At 39.3% G+C, this 15455-nt stretch overlaps 1 protein-coding gene across 7 annotated transcripts in view; it reads left to right on the top strand.

Moving 5' to 3' along the window:
- MRTFA (myocardin related transcription factor A) overlaps positions 1-15455 on the top strand; it is a 199576-nt gene that overhangs the window by 86000 nt on the left and 98121 nt on the right. Inside the window, exon 1 of one of the 7 annotated variants that reach the window (XM_012536644.3) lies at positions 635-8448. The exons of the other annotated variants lie outside the window; for them this stretch is intronic. Within the exon in view, the coding sequence (XP_012392098.2) occupies positions 8403-8448 (46 nt within the window). The 5' untranslated portion in view covers positions 635-8402. Of the gene's footprint in view, positions 1-634; positions 8449-15455 lie in introns of those variants that run through there. 7 annotated transcript variants of the gene reach the window in all.

Genomic DNA, 15455 nt, shown 5'->3' with positions numbered 1-15455 from the left:
CGGATTCTTATTTATTGAAAATAATCTTCTTCCCCACTGATCAGCAGAGCTCCTTTCATGTATCAGGGACTTGCCTATGTGTGAGTGTGTTTCTGAGCTCCTGTTTGTTTCCACTGGTCTGTGTGTCTGTGCTTGTACCAATACCTCAGTCTTGATTATGTTAACAGTAGTTAGTCCTGTTCTATGGGAGAAGTCAGTCTTCCCATCTTTTTCCTTTTCCAAGAGTCTTTTTCTTGGCTTATTCTTGGCCCTTTGCATTTCCATATTAATTTTAAAATCACTGTGGGATTTTGAGTGGAATAAATCTATAAACCAATTTGGAGAGAATGAGCATCTTTAGAATATTGTGCTACAAATGTGGTATTTTTCTCCATTTATTTAAGAACTTATTATTATTTGGCCATACCCCACAGCTTGTGGGATCTTAGTTCTCTGACCAGGGGTTGAACCCCTGCCCCCTGTGCTGGAAACACAGAGTCTTAACCACTGGACCACCAGGGAATTTCCTCTCCATTTTTTTAGATTTTCTGAATCTCCCAGTGAGGTTTTATAATTTTCTATGTGGTGGTTTTACATATCGTTTGTTAGATTCATTTTCAGAGGTTTCATAAGTTTTAATGCTGTTATGGTATCTTTTAAATTTTTTTCGCTTTCTAACTGTTGTTGCTGATCCCAAATATTTTTCTGGAAGAAATAACAGATGCAATTTGTATGTGTCTGTTATCTGCTTTGCTGGGTGGGATGGGAAGAATTATGTAAAGAGAAATGAACAGGACAGAATGTTCACTTCGACATAACTCATTCCCCTTTCATAGGTTTTTCTCCTTTGTGTAAAATTTGGGAAGTACTCATTTGTTTTCCATATGTGTAGCCTGTGGAAGAAAGGGCAGATAATGTATTTTTTTTCCTGTAAGAGTACACTGTATCCTTTCATGCTTTAGTGTTGCACAGGAGGTACTAATTAACTGCTGGGAGAAGTAAAAATTTTGAGTGGGCAGTTTCTGATCCAAATTACATTATTTTCTTGGGGAAAGGAAAGATTTGTTACTTACGTTCCTCAGGAAGCCTGGTTGTCAAGGGTTTTTTAGATTAGCCAATGTGAAAATGCCCAAATCTTAAGCATGCTAGTTCATTGAGCAATTCTGGTTAAAATGTGATGTAGAGAATTTCATAACCTATTTCATCTCAGTACTGAGAGAGAATCAATTTCCCATTCTTGAGTATTCATCAAATGTTGTGCTAGGTTCCTGGAGAACAGATACCAGATAGAATCTCCCTCTTAAACAAACAAACAAACAAAAAACAAACAACATACACACAAATAACTTCCCTCTCCCAGAGAAAATTCTTATTAGCACATGGTTTATTTCCCGCTAGTTTTCTTCCAAGTGTATGTTTTAAAAATAACTGAGCTAATACAATAGACTCAATTATGTGTCCTGCTTTTTTTCACTTAGCACTGGAGCTTAAGATTTTTTAGTCGTTGAAATACTTCTTATAAGTAGCCTTTTAATATGTGTAGAACTTCCATTCTGTGCCATCATTTATTTCATTTCCCCACTGATTGGACATTTGAATCATTTTCTGTTTTTCACACTTACACTAATATTTGGATGAACATTTTAAAAGCCTTTTCTGCATTTTAGGTTATTGAGGTCCTCAGAAGTGAAAATATTGGCTTAAAGAATTTGACCGTTTTAGCATTGAAAACATTTATTCAGTGACTGTTGAGCACCATCTGTATGCCAAGTATTGGAGAGACAGTAAGGAACAAGACAGATAAGGTTCTCATTGTCATAGAGTTTACAGTTAGAGAAAGACAGAAAGATTAAACGAAGAGTTACACAAGCCAATTCATAGTTACAAATTTTGGTAAGTGCTTAGGGGGAAAAAAAAGCACAAGATGTTAAACAGATTAGCAAATCTCACTGTGATGGTTCTAATTTAGGTGTGTGGGGAGGTGGGGAGGTTGGTCAGGGAGGGAGAGATGTTTAGGCTGATAGCCAAAGCACAAGTAGTGAGCGCTTGGCTCAACAAAGCAAAGAGGGCATAGCCTGTGTTCAGACTGGGAAGAGGAGGAGGTGGGGAAAGGGGTCTGGGACAGGCAAGGGTTCACTGGGGAAAACTTGGCACAGAAGAGCTAAAAGAATATCATTCTGTCAGTGGAGAGAGAGAGAGAAAGTGATGTGAAATAAGTAGATAGTTAGGGGCCAGATCACACAAGCCTTTGTAGGCCTTGTTAACAATTGAGGTTCTTGAGAAATACATTGTCCCATTCCATTCCAGAGTGGCCCACCAATTTACAATTATGTCAACCCTGTTGGAGTGCCAGTTTCACTTACTAACATTGATAGTCTTATTTGTAAAGGACTTTGATGATGTGATCGTTGAAATGTTTTCATTTCAGTTCGTATTTCTTTGATGATTAGTGAGGAATAATCTTTCCCCAAATGTGTGTAGTTGTTTCTTCATTTTTGACCATTCAGTTCATTTCCTTTCTCACTAAAAGATCGTTTTTAAGGTTCTTCCACAAGTACTCAAGTAACAGACTGGGAACCACTTGTCAGGAATTTAAAGAAGAGTTTCTTACATGTCTCTCATCTTAGTTCTCTGGATAAGGGGCTGGATTAGGTCAAGACTGGGTTTCTTTTGGCTGTGTTATTTTATGATTCATGGGTATACAAGTGTGTGGAGTTGGGAATTGGAAAAGAAACTGATAAACTCTGGTGACTGTTTTTCTTAAAAGCCAGCTCACATCATCCTTCCCCTAAGAAACAATCCAGGTCTCTGGTAACCAGAACCAATTGCTGCTTCTTTTACGTTTGTGTAGCTCATTGTTTGTACTCTTACTTATCACTTCATTTCTTCTGTTTTAAATTGTTGGTTAGAGATTTTCTACCTTACTTCATTATGAGGCCCTTGAGGACAGAGGCAGTGGCAGTCTGTTTCATCGTTGTCTTTGTGCCCCCACTGGCATTGATACCGTGCATAATGACGGTATTTCAGACATGCCGAATGAATGAGCTGGCTGTTTGTGGCTATCATAGCCCTTAACATTGACCGTCCTTTGCAAAGTTAGCTGGAGGTATAGACCTCGTCTGTCCTGAGGCTGAGGAATAGCATACCTATGGTAATGTGTGAGCCTCCCAGGTTTGCAGGTCTTGACTGGGTTTCTCATCAATAGTAGGTTGTGTTCACAGGAAATGAAAACTGCCCAGGACCTGTAACAACTTGTCTGGGTGTTGGGTTTTGTTATCTTTTGGGTATTTTCACTTTGGCCAATACCAGTTGTCTGGGGGAGAGACTTAATTGGTTGGAGCCTGTGAAATTTCCATATGATGATTAGATCTTTGTAGAGCTGAACGTCAGTAAACTCCTGCATGTACTGTGAGAACCCAAATCAGAAGTGGACATAGGAACAAGATTACATTTCTGTGTTCTGAAATCCCACAGAGATCACAAAAAGGCATTCTTAATTTTGTATACCTGTGTATACTACATTCCATCCTAGGAATTGATATCAGTTGTTAGTGAAGCTGACAACTTTCAGTGCTTAAAGGATTGCTTGGTTTGTTAGGTGAGCCAGGTGCTCTGTTTCTCTGGTTTCTCCTACTCATCCCCTACAATTTGGGCATTTTCATTGTCATTAGCACTTAATATTCCTGAGATTATTATTGTGGATGTCCTTTTTTATGTTAACCCTATACCTCAGTACTGTGGATAATTTCAGTCTTCCTCATGTAGTTTTCTAAGTAATAACATGGCATGTGTTCTAATGAAAATTGTAGCAGACTACCTGCCTTTTCTGGGTAGGTAAGGATTCTTTTGTGGTTATGAACGTTTCCCATGCTGTTAGAATTTTCTGAGATAAATAGGGCTTTTCATTCCATTTGGCATACATTTATGAATGCTGTCACATGTTAGACACTGTGTGAGCTCTGTTAATACAGAGGCATTAAACCATGTGGTAAAGAGCAGTAATAGAGTTGGGAACAGGTTCTGAGGGATCATAAATGAGGGTTATTTAGCATATCCATGGAGGGTGTAATCAGGGAGGCTTTCTGGAGGAGGCAGCACTTAAACTGAGTTTTGAAGGAGGAACAAGAGTCAGTTGGTAACAAGGATGATTTTTAATCGAGGCAAAGGCTGGAGAGAAGGAGCACAGTTAAGAAGCTACTGCTGAAGTACACACTACCACCTACAAAATATTCTGGTGAAAAACTTGAACCTGAATTGGGTCATGACTCTGTATGAGTCTAACTCCTAACTTACTGTAAATAAAGGGGATGGAGCAGTATGTTAAATGGCACCTTTGGGATACAGTTAGCAAAATCCAAAATGTGGGAAAACAGTCTCGTTATTTTCAACAAATAAACTACAAGAAAAGAAAAGAGGAAGTAGAAATCTATAGATTAAAAGAGCTTCAAGAGGGAATTCCCTGACAGTCCAGTGGTTAGGGCACCATGCTTCCAATGCCCGGGGCCCGAGGTCGATCCCTCGTTGGGGAGCTAAGATCCTGCAAGCTGCCTGGCGTGGCCAAAAAAAAAAAAAAGAGAGAGAGAGATACATTAATGAAATGTAATATGTTGTCCCTGTTGGACTCTGATTCGAATAAATCATCTATACAAAATTTATGAGACAGGAGGGAACATTTGAACATCTACTGGATAGTTGATGATATTGAGGAATTATAAAAAGATTTAGGTGTGGTAGTGGTATTGTAGTTATGTTAAGAAAATAGTTCTTATCTTCTGGGTTTACAGAATAAAGGGGAAATTAGGTGATGCCTAGAATTTGCTCCAGAGTGATCCGGTATTGGCTGGGTGCTGGGGGAAGCAGGCATGTATTGATAAATTTTGAAGCTAAGTGATGGGGTACATAAGCTGCTTATTATGCCATTCTTTCTACCTTTGTGTATGTTTGAACTTTTCTATAATGTTTTTATCGATAAAAAGCTGTTACTGTACTCCAGACAAGAAATATTAGGGACCTAAAATAAAGCACTGGTTGTAGGGATGGAACAAAAAGGATGGATTTGAGAAATAAGTTATAAGCTAATTAAACTTAGATATTTGGGGCTGAAGGGAGGGGAGTCTAAGTTTATGGTTTAGGACCTGAGTACTGTTACCTAAGTTAGGGCAAATAGAAGCAAAGTGTCTTGAGGGGTTGGTGCAAAACAATGATATTGGAAGTTAGCTTTTGTACGTACTGAGTTTAGGATAGCCAAGCCACGTAGAGATGCATAGTTGGTAGAGTACAAGTAAAGGTAGGGCTTGATATGGACCAGTAGGTAGGTGGTGGTTAACCTTAAGAAAGGCTGAGGTTGCCCAGGGAGAATATGTACAAGAGGAAAGGAAAGGGGTGCTCCTGAGAGGGGCAGAGAAAGAGGAGCGATTTAGAATTCTGAGAGGAAAGGTCAGAGAAGTAGGAAAGTAGTATTTTTAAAGGAAGTCAGGGAAATGGGAAATTTTAAGAAGAGTATGGAAACCATGACAAATCCAGTAGGAAGATCAAGCAGGATAAGAACTTGTCTAGTTCCTCTTGATTAGGAACATTAAAGGCCTTTGGGGAGCCAGTGGTGGGTGGGAAAGCTTTATATGAATAAACTATATTGCTATACTGCAGTCCCTTTAGAGTAGATTAATAGACTGTAGATCATATTAAAATTTTGTTAATTAGCTGGAGAGTTATGATTAAAAGCAAAAGAGCTTTTATTTTATTGGGAATTAAGATCATTACCCTTCATTTCCCTGGTTCCATCAACTTGAAAATCATGTTCACGTGTGCAGAGACCTTTTCAAAGTTTACTTTAGTTCTCTTTCTATGAAATTTTGCTAATTTGCACAAAAATTAGTGGATTTGAAGCTGCCATAGGAGTTCAGACTTTTAGAATTGTGAAACCTGTTTTAAAACCAGTTTTCACATTGAGTCTGATGCTGTGCTGTCTTCAGGGTGAATGCAAAATCCTAGCAGTAGGCAGATTATGTTGCTTATTGTTTTTTTTTTAAGATTAATTTTTTGGATTTCTGTTTTAAAAATTGTTTTCTTTTTGTTTAGCTCCTTTTATCCCAAAGTGCAGATGAAATAATGGGTGTGGAGTTGCTGTGAAAAAGTAAACAAATCAGTTGAAATGTGATGTGTTAATGTTACTACCACCACGTGACGTGACTGTCAGTACTGTATCTCTGTCGGGCTGGAATATTGACAGTTGACATTCCGAGCACTCTTCTACAGCAAACAGAAAAGTTTTGGCAGAAGAGGAACAGCCCTCTGCCCTTCCTGCCATCTTCTTTGCAGGAATCTTATAATTTGTATTTATTTTCCTCTAAGTACAGAACTGTGAGAACTTGTTTCACTTGAAAAACCCTCACACAGCAAATTGTCCAGCCCACATATGGACAAAGGAATGACTCAAGCTTTTAGGGATTCTTTTCCTTTAGTTGGTAACCTCTGACCAGACTATCATGTAGTCTGAGAGTTGGAATTGACCCGTTTTTCATAAGATGGTTTGAGAGCTTGGTTGTGAGAAGGGGCCAGTGAGAATGCTTCTCTCTTCTCAGAGCAGCATTTAGCCCACACCGGCTGCCACTCCGTTGCCTGTTGAGTCATTCCCACAGTTCTATATAGAGCTTTTCTGGCTTTTCTTTTAAACATGATGTTCTTGGAGTGAGAAAGAAAGGAAGTTTTTTCTCCTCCACAGAATCTCCCCCACCGCAAATCTGAATTGCTTTCTCTTTTCTAATAACAGAATATTGCCGTCAATCATCTGAGACTACTTTCTCTTTTAAGACCTCTAAGCACTTTCATTTATCATTTGTGTGACTACGTGAGCATTAAGGCATTTGCTGGGCTGAGTTTGCCCAGTAGGCTTTCAAGATACAGGCTGTCACCCAGAAAAAACCGAGGCATTCTAGCTAAACATACCAAAAATGGATTTCTAGTTTTCAGCTATTTAAAAGTCAATCAGGGACTTCCCTGTTGGCGCAGTGGTTAAGAATCCGCCTGCCAATGCAGGGGACATGGGTTCAAGCCCTGGTCCGGGAAGATCCCACATGCCACGGAGCAGCTGAGCCCGTGTGCCACAACTACTGAGCCGGCACGCCTAGAGCCCGTGCTCCACAACAAGAGAAGCCACTGCAATGAGAAACCCGCGTACTGCAACGAAGAGTAGCCCCCACTCACTACAACTAGAGAAAGCCCGTGCACAGCAACGAAGACCCAATGTAGCCCCCCCCCAAAAAAGAAAGTCAATCAGATATGCTGAAAGGCATCTTAATATCCTTATTATGAATATCAGTAAAAAGTACTGTGAAGGGAAGAAATGAGTTTTTAATTTTGGATAAATGGAAATTGCTGTAATTTGAAAAGATTTTAGTTTCTTTTTGTTTTTGTGATGAAAGATTAAAATGCCTCTTGTTCGTTTTTATTCAGAAGATCCTGCTCTGTGCTAGTGGAAAAAGGATTGAAGTTTCTTTATGAGGAAAGGGAAATTCTTATTTCTGTAACTGTCTTCTTATGTGTTCCAAACGTCCAGCAAGATCATAAAGCATTTTAGAAAAGTCAATAACATCAGTAAGCTGTCTATTCACAGATCCCGTGTCTTACACAGGCACAAGTAAGGAGCTCTTTTAGGAGTTTGGCAGATCTGAAAGACAGATTATAGCTCCGGAATGTATTCAGATGACTTTTTAAAACAGATATTTTAATTGGAGAGGGAGTGGAGAAAATATCTGTGCTTCTGTAGTTAAACATTCAACTTCCTTAGCCTGTTATCTATAAGTACCACAGATGAAAAAGCCGTTAGAACGCTTTTTCAGAAAACTAACTCACCGTACATATTTATTTGTGTGTATGTGTTTATATATGCCTGATCCCATCCCACCTCCCATTAATGGGTCAGTAATTGGGCTGTGTCTTTCACAAGATTGAGCTGTTTGGATTATGTTTAATCTGTTGCTCTGAACTGCATTAGCAGCAGAGTCCCTCATACTAAGGTTTTGAACAAAACACTCGTCTTCTCTTCTTGAAAAGAGAGGGGGAAAAAAGCAGTTGATCTCTTTTCTGAAGGTCTTTCTGTCCGTCTCTCCCCTCCCCCCAGAGACGAATAGCAAGGGGAGGAGCTCACTCACTGTTCTAACCACACTTCATATGTCTTAACTTGAGTGCTTTTTGGTTTCCTGTCGGCAGTAAATCAACTCTGTGCCATCTTGACTTGTGTGAAGGGTGGATAAATTGGTAACTGCACTCAGAAGGGGAGTGAGTTCTCACAGTCTGATCTGAGCATAAGGCATGAGACTGAATTTATGAAAGCTTCAGTAGCCTCCGAAGACAACATCTTTCTTCTGCGACTTTGAGGTTTTTTCATTATATTTGTGGGCTCTTGTTTCTGAGAAGAACCTGTCATGACGCTACTGGAACCTGAGATGTTAATGATGGCTGTACAGTCCGGTAATTCCCGTATTGCCTGCAAATCCTATTTGCCATAGCTTTCTTAAAAAACATTGGGCATGTTTGTACTAGGGTTGGATGGAGATGGGGAGGAAGATAGAGGGAGGGTAAATATAAATTGTCCAGTAAATGTACTGCATTTTCAGGATTTTATTGTAAAAAATAATAATTTTTTCCTGATTGCAAATTCTAGATCTTCAGACATAGCTTTGAATTAGATGCTTACCGATCTTAAGATTGTTCAGTGAGGAGACATGTGAGAAAAAACGACTTGTCTTCTTTAATCAAGTATTTTGTTATTGTCTGTGGTGCTGCTTTTAATGAGGGATAATTAAATTGCTTTTGCTGTTTTATACAGTACTGTCTTTATCACTAATCTACACTCTTCTTTAAATGGCTCTTTGTGAAAGCGTGTCTTAAAATTTTTCCTTAGCTGTTTTTCTCTTTTGTGGTAAATCTTTTATTTGTATCATCTTCTGGTTCTTTGGAAATCCTCTTGATAACATGTAGGATTGGGACTCTAAGTTTTGGAGATGAGGAAGTTTGAGCAAGGAGGCAGCCAGTCAACAGAAGGAATGCAGGATTTTTGAAATTCTATCTCTTAACAGTTTTCCCAATTTAAAAGTATCTTTTAAAGCATTTTAAAAATCCCAGTTTGTTTTTAATGATTTCTTCTAGTGTTCTTAAACTTGTAAGTTAGATATCTAAAAATAGGGTATGTTCTTTTGTTATTTTTAGACTTCTACTAAAATGTAGTCTGTAGTGTTTTCCTGTTTCAGAGAATATCTTGAAAGATTCATACAAGTGGCATTTGGGGACCTCTTCCCATCCACTGGCCTTCACTCAAAGGAAAATTAGACTCCTTGGTGCTGGCAGATACTGTCTCAGGCAGAACTGGTCTCACTGTTCTCCTCGGGGAGCGCTTAGATAGTATGTTGAAAGACACAGATATCCATCTGAAGACACAATCAGATGCTATCACATTACACTTTATGGGCAGGGTATGGACAGAAAGGAAAGATATTGCTCCTGTTCTGTTTTTTCTGGTTTTACAAATAAGATCATGATGAGTCGTTTATTAGTTGAGTCTTTCTGTTCATGTATGCTCTGCATTCCAGGTTCCTTTCCTTTTCCTCCCAGATCTTTTGAGCTTTGTGTTCTAAACAAGATAGTATGCTTATCTGAATGTTTCCCATCTGTCTTTGATGAAATAGTTCCCAGTTAAAATGACTCAGATTTTTTTTTTTTCCCCCTGTTCTGTATCCTGGTTCTCTGCTGTATGTGGGCAAGTACATATTTTATTTTAGGAAGTAGAAGTTAGCATTTGGACTCTCTCTCCCTTCTTTGATCATCTTGTTACTTACAGATAATCTCAGTCCAGTAACTTTTCTTAATAAAGGTTAAAAGATTGCTTTTTTCTGAGCTGGGATCTCACTGTTCCTAGCTGGATAAGGGAAAGGGACTTACTTAATATTTTCTTGTCTTGCCTAAGAGCTGTTTTTCCTGTGACATATGTTGGGTAGGGCTAGCCACCCATCTGTTGGACCAGCTACTTCATAAAACTTTTAAAGGATAATAGTATGTAAGACAAGTATGGATGAAATTGACAGGGGTATTGGATACAGGTAGAATGAAAGGTCTGCAGAGAATAGCATGTATGTGGACCTTTTTCTTTTGCATATGTTCATAAAAGGGAAACTGGGTATAGAAAGGAGTAATAGCAAACTGATTGCTCTAGTACTTGTGGTTCCTAAATGTTCAAAAACCTTAGTACTGTGTTGCTTTGTAAAATTGTTACTGTTTTCTTCTGAAGCTGTAACCATTATACTGGATTGTAATAGTAAATAATAGATGTATCTATGATAGGAAATGAAAAAGCATCTCTTATGAAGCTTTAATTAAAAAAAATAAGCCTATCATTCTTTCTATAAAGTCAAGACATTTAGACTATGTGAGCTGTAGGTTTTCCAGCAATAAGGTATTTGGATTTCCATGAATATGTGCTTTATAGGTGAAACTACTATTTAATGAAATGTTTAAAGTAATGAAACTCCTTTGACAAGATTCAAGATATAAGGTTTTCACCCTAAATTAAACTTTAATATACTGAATGTTACGGCAAAGTTCCAGGATACATTGTGTTTTCATTTAGTATTTGAAGCTTGGAGATTTTTGGTGAGGCATACTTGCATGAGGAGACTTTCATCCTCCTCACTGCTGGTGGTCTCTTTCTGACCCTTTGAGATCCAGTACAGATGATGCCTTTCTGTGAAACCTCTCTCAACAGAGTCAGCCCTTCCTTCTCTCTGTTCCTGCAGCACCACCTTTACAATGTAGACTAATTATCATTTTTCATGTCTTCCTAATTAGATTATTAGCTTCTCGAAGGCTATATATTCATCCATATATTGGCTCCTGACATTGGCACGTGGTAGACACTCAGTATGTATTTTCTTTTTATGTGTGTATATATGTATGTATGTCTGCGTTGGGTCTTCGTTGCTGTACGCGGGCTTCCTTTAGTTGCAGCGAGTGGGGGCTACTCTTCGTTGCGGTGCACGGGCTTCTCATTGCGGTGGCTTCTCTTGTTGCAGAGCACGGGCTCTAGGCGCGCGGGCTTCAGTAGTTGTGGCATGCAGGCTCAGTAGTTGTGGCACGTGGGCTCAGTAGTTGTGGCTCGCGGGCTATAGAGCGCAGGCTCAGTAGTTGTGACGCACGGGCTTAGTTGCTCCGTGGCCTGTGGGATCTTCCCGGACCAGGGCTCGAATCCGTGTCCCTGCATTGGCAGGCAGATTCTTAACCACTGCACCACCAGGGAAGCCCCATGTATTTTATTTTTTTAATGAATGAAGAAATCTGGTTTGGCATACTTACCCTAATAAATTGGCATAAGCGTCCTAAATCAAGATTTTATGAAAGTATTTTAAGATCTGTTGTTGTATTAAGACATGAATCCTCTAACTATCATCCTGTATCTTAGCCAGGCCTTGCCCTAAGCGTGTGCTGTTGAATGCATAGCTTTCAAAACTGAAGTTCTTTCGCATCTCAGGATGTGCAGCGTGCACTCTCTTCCTGCGATGTGTACTGCTAAATCCAAGTGTTCTGATCAAGTCACAGAGGATTAAAGCACCTATCACCCCTATGGAAACCTATCTAGATCATTGTGATTAGAAAACTAATTATCTGAGATGGACATTTGGGATTTCTGAAGCTAAGACCAAGGGAATATTGGGGCACAGCGCTGACTCTGGTATGTTTTAGAACCAAGGAATGCCAGGGCTCAGCCCTTGACAGCTAATATGTAAGTCTTTGACCAGGCAGGCCCTGTCCCTGCATCCAGCCAGTGCAGTCTTCTTACTAGTTTATAACTGTACAACAGTGGATCATAGTTCCTTTGTAGAGAAAGGGATTGAAGCAGTTTCCTAGGTATGTTTGGTCACAGGATACACACCTGATCTGGATGAGGCACGGTTAGGGAGTCGGTTTGTTTTTTCCGTCTCTCTTGTGCGCATATCTCTGCACACCCACCCACCCATGCACACACAGACTCCATCCGCACCCTACATCCCCCCTCCCCACTCTTGTCTTGTGTAGGATATCTTTGGAAGGACTGTAAGAAACTGGCAACAGTGACTGCCTTAGGGAGAAGGGATGGAGAGCTGGGGGATTGGGACAGAAGAGACTTTTTGTTCCACAAAAGAATGGAGTTCTCTTTTAAATTTATTATGATTATGGGATACCCCATAATTGTGAAAGAACATGTAGAGTACATATTACAACAGTATATAGAACACACAAGCCCATGGACACATTATCCAACCTGAGAAATGCAGCACAGTGTACACTAAAGTCCTCTAATTACCCTCTTCGATTTGTCCCTTAGAAAACTGCTTTGTTAGTTTGCTTTTAACTGTATATACCTTTAAAATTTTTTATGTGTGTACCCCATACATGCTACCATATAAAAGTGTTTCCTCGGTCCATTTACTCTCTCATTCCTTGATGTCTGTATACTTAATTCTTGCATATCTATTTAACTTCTGGTTCCCTAATCATTACAGTTTGCCTCTGACCTGTATATTTTATAATAGTATGGGTTAGAGAGAGAGGAGGAGTAATTCATAAAAATGAAGTTAAAGGAAGATGGTGGGCAGACAACTTTTGCCCTTTTAAGTGATACATTAATTCTTTAAGGAAGGGCCCCCTGTTTGGGTTCACATCACTCAGGGGTCTATAGCGCTAGTGAAAAACTCCAGAACCTTCAGCAATAACTACCTTTTGGATCTACTAATACTCTAAATATTAATATGGGCTTTTAAAAATATGTTCTTGTTTATGTTCAAGAAATTTTAGAGCTTGAAGGAAACCTTAGGTATTTTCTTGTCCTCTCCTTTATTTAAGATGAGGAATTTGGCTCTTTGAGGTTAGTTAATTTCCTGAAGTCACATGATTAATTGGTGGAAGAGATGGAAGGAGAATTCATTTCCTTACTCCCATGACAGTGCTCTTTCTGCTATAACATACTTACAAGGAAACCATCAGAGACCTTTGACGTATGAGATTGTTTATAATTTCCCCCAGAGATCTTGGTTTCTTTGGGTTTTCCCTTGCAGGTTTCTCCCACTACCCAGAGTGACTCACATCTTAAGAGGTAGAGATAAAAACCAGTGCCTGGGTGTCTACCTCCTGCCCCTGGGAAGTGGAGTCAGGTGCTACAGGCCCTGTGGTTCCCTGGTTCACCTCCATCTTGTCCTGCCGTCTCTGGCCTGAGTGCTGATCTCATACCTTGATGATGATCTCAGAAGACAGGTAGGCAGACAAACTGATGTTGTCATCAGTATTCTGGATTGTGTCTTACTGCCCTTTCTCTGACTTATTAATTTATCTGGGGTCCCCTTAGAGTTAGGACCTAGATCAAAGGAATTTGAATTCGTCTGTCTGTCTCTATCTTTTTTTCTTCCCTTTTGTTTCCTTTTGGATGAGGCAAGCTGTCAAGACCATGAACCACAGTTTTAGCTTTATTAAAACAGTGCCAAATTAAATAAAGATGAGTCTCATACAGTCTTGTTTTTTTTGGAACTTCACTTTTATGATTACCACATGCATTATTTTTGAAAGGATTTTCTTTATAATAACAAGGGGGAAAAAAATTAAAAACCTCCTGCTCTGCCATCAACAACAAAAAACAACGTTCTCTGCCTTGCTCTCAACAAGCTAAAGGGCAGTATCAGGCTGAGCTCATGTTGTTAGGGGTCTAGGGCATCCTTAATCTCACGGCAGCCACATAAATGGGGTGGTGGCAGCAGTCTAGTGAGAGTACAGAGGGCTCTGTAAAGAGGAAAAAAAAGGAAAAGAGGAATCTGTGGCAATTACATAGTGAAAATAAACTCAGTAGTGAAATTTTTATAGTGTATCATACTTCTAAAGTGTTTTTATGTATATTATCTTATTTGATCTTCCCAACAATTTTAAGGTATCTGTACCTTCACATTTTGTAGGGTAGGAAACTGAGGCTTAGAGAGGCTTCAAGACACACAGTAAGAGATGGAATATATGTTTAAATTTAGGTTTTTTACTTGAAACACTACTTACTTATATGTTCCATTTAGAATGAAAAGTTGGATCGTATCCCTCCTCACTGAGAACCTGCCACTGGTTCTTATTCACAGAAAAAGCCCAAGTCCTTACAAGGCCCCAGCCCTGTAACTCTCAGACTACACTCCCCGTCTTCCCTTGCTCATTCTGCCCCAGCCGTGCTGGCCTCTCAGCTGACCCTGCACACCTTAGGCTGTACTCCTGTTTCAGGGCTTTCCTACTTGGTATTCTTTCTGCTTGAGCACTCCTTGCTGGGTAGCCTCATGGCCTGCTCCCTCACCTCCTTCAGATCTTTGTTCCAATTTCACTTTCTCAGTTAGGCCTTCTCGGACCATCCTGTTTTTTAAAATTCTGCTTTTATTTTTCTTCATACCACTTACCATCTGACAGAATACAGTCGTCCCTTGGTTTCTGTGGGGAAACCAAGGGACCACTTGGTTCCAGCCCACTCCCCACCCCCAATACCACAATTCATGGACGCTCAAGTCCCTTTTATAAAATGGTGTAGTATTTGCATATAACCTATGCGCATCCTCCCGTATATTTTGAATCATCTCTAGATTACTTATAATACCTAATACAATGTAAATGTTGTGTAAATAGTTGCCTGCGCAGCAAATTAAAGTTTTGTTTTTTGGAACTTTCTGGAATTTTTTTTTTCCCCAAATATTTTCAATCTGTATTTGGCTGAATCCGTGGATGCAGAGCCTGTGGATATGCAGGACTGACTATATGTGATTTATTTGTTTATTGGTTACTGCTGTCTTTCCCTACAAGAAAATAAATACCCCAAAGTAGGGGATTTTTCTCTTTTGTTTTTCTGCTGTGTTTCCAGTGCCTGTAAGGGTACCTGATGCATAGTATGCACTTAATAATAATTGTTGAGTAAATGATTTACAAAAAAATTGGGGATATGTTTTTGGAATATGCTTTAGGCAGGTATGTTCCTGAGGACATGCCTTTCAACTATTCTGTGTAGCATGCATTGCAGTAACTAGTGCAGTGGTTTTCAAGGTGTGGTCTGGGGACCTCTGGGCATCCCTGAGACCTTTCCAGCGGATGTGAGATGGAAGCTCTTTATATATTTATACTGAGGTGTTATTTGCCTTTTTTACTATTGTCCACTCATGGGTGTACTGTGTAGTTTTCCAGAGCTACATGCTGGTATGATATCTCAACAGATTGAATGCAGTATCATGTATGAAAATTCAGCTGTCTTAGTAAGTTGTATGTTACAGAGATTTGCAAAAATGGTAAAATGGCACTCTTTTTGCTTTTTTTTTGTTGTTTTGGAAAATAATTATATTTTTTCATAAAAAGATGTATGTTAACATATAGTGGGTTTATTGCTGTTTTTTAAAGAAATAAATATTTTAAATGCTTTCAGTTTTAATTTCTTATATGATAAGTAG

This window comes from Orcinus orca, chromosome 11 (genome assembly GCF_937001465.1).
Source record: "Orcinus orca chromosome 11, mOrcOrc1.1, whole genome shotgun sequence".
Taxonomy (NCBI): Eukaryota; Metazoa; Chordata; class Mammalia; order Artiodactyla; family Delphinidae; genus Orcinus; species Orcinus orca.
Note: the sequence above shows the minus strand (reverse complement) of the source record. Positions and strands in the feature narration are given on the sequence as shown.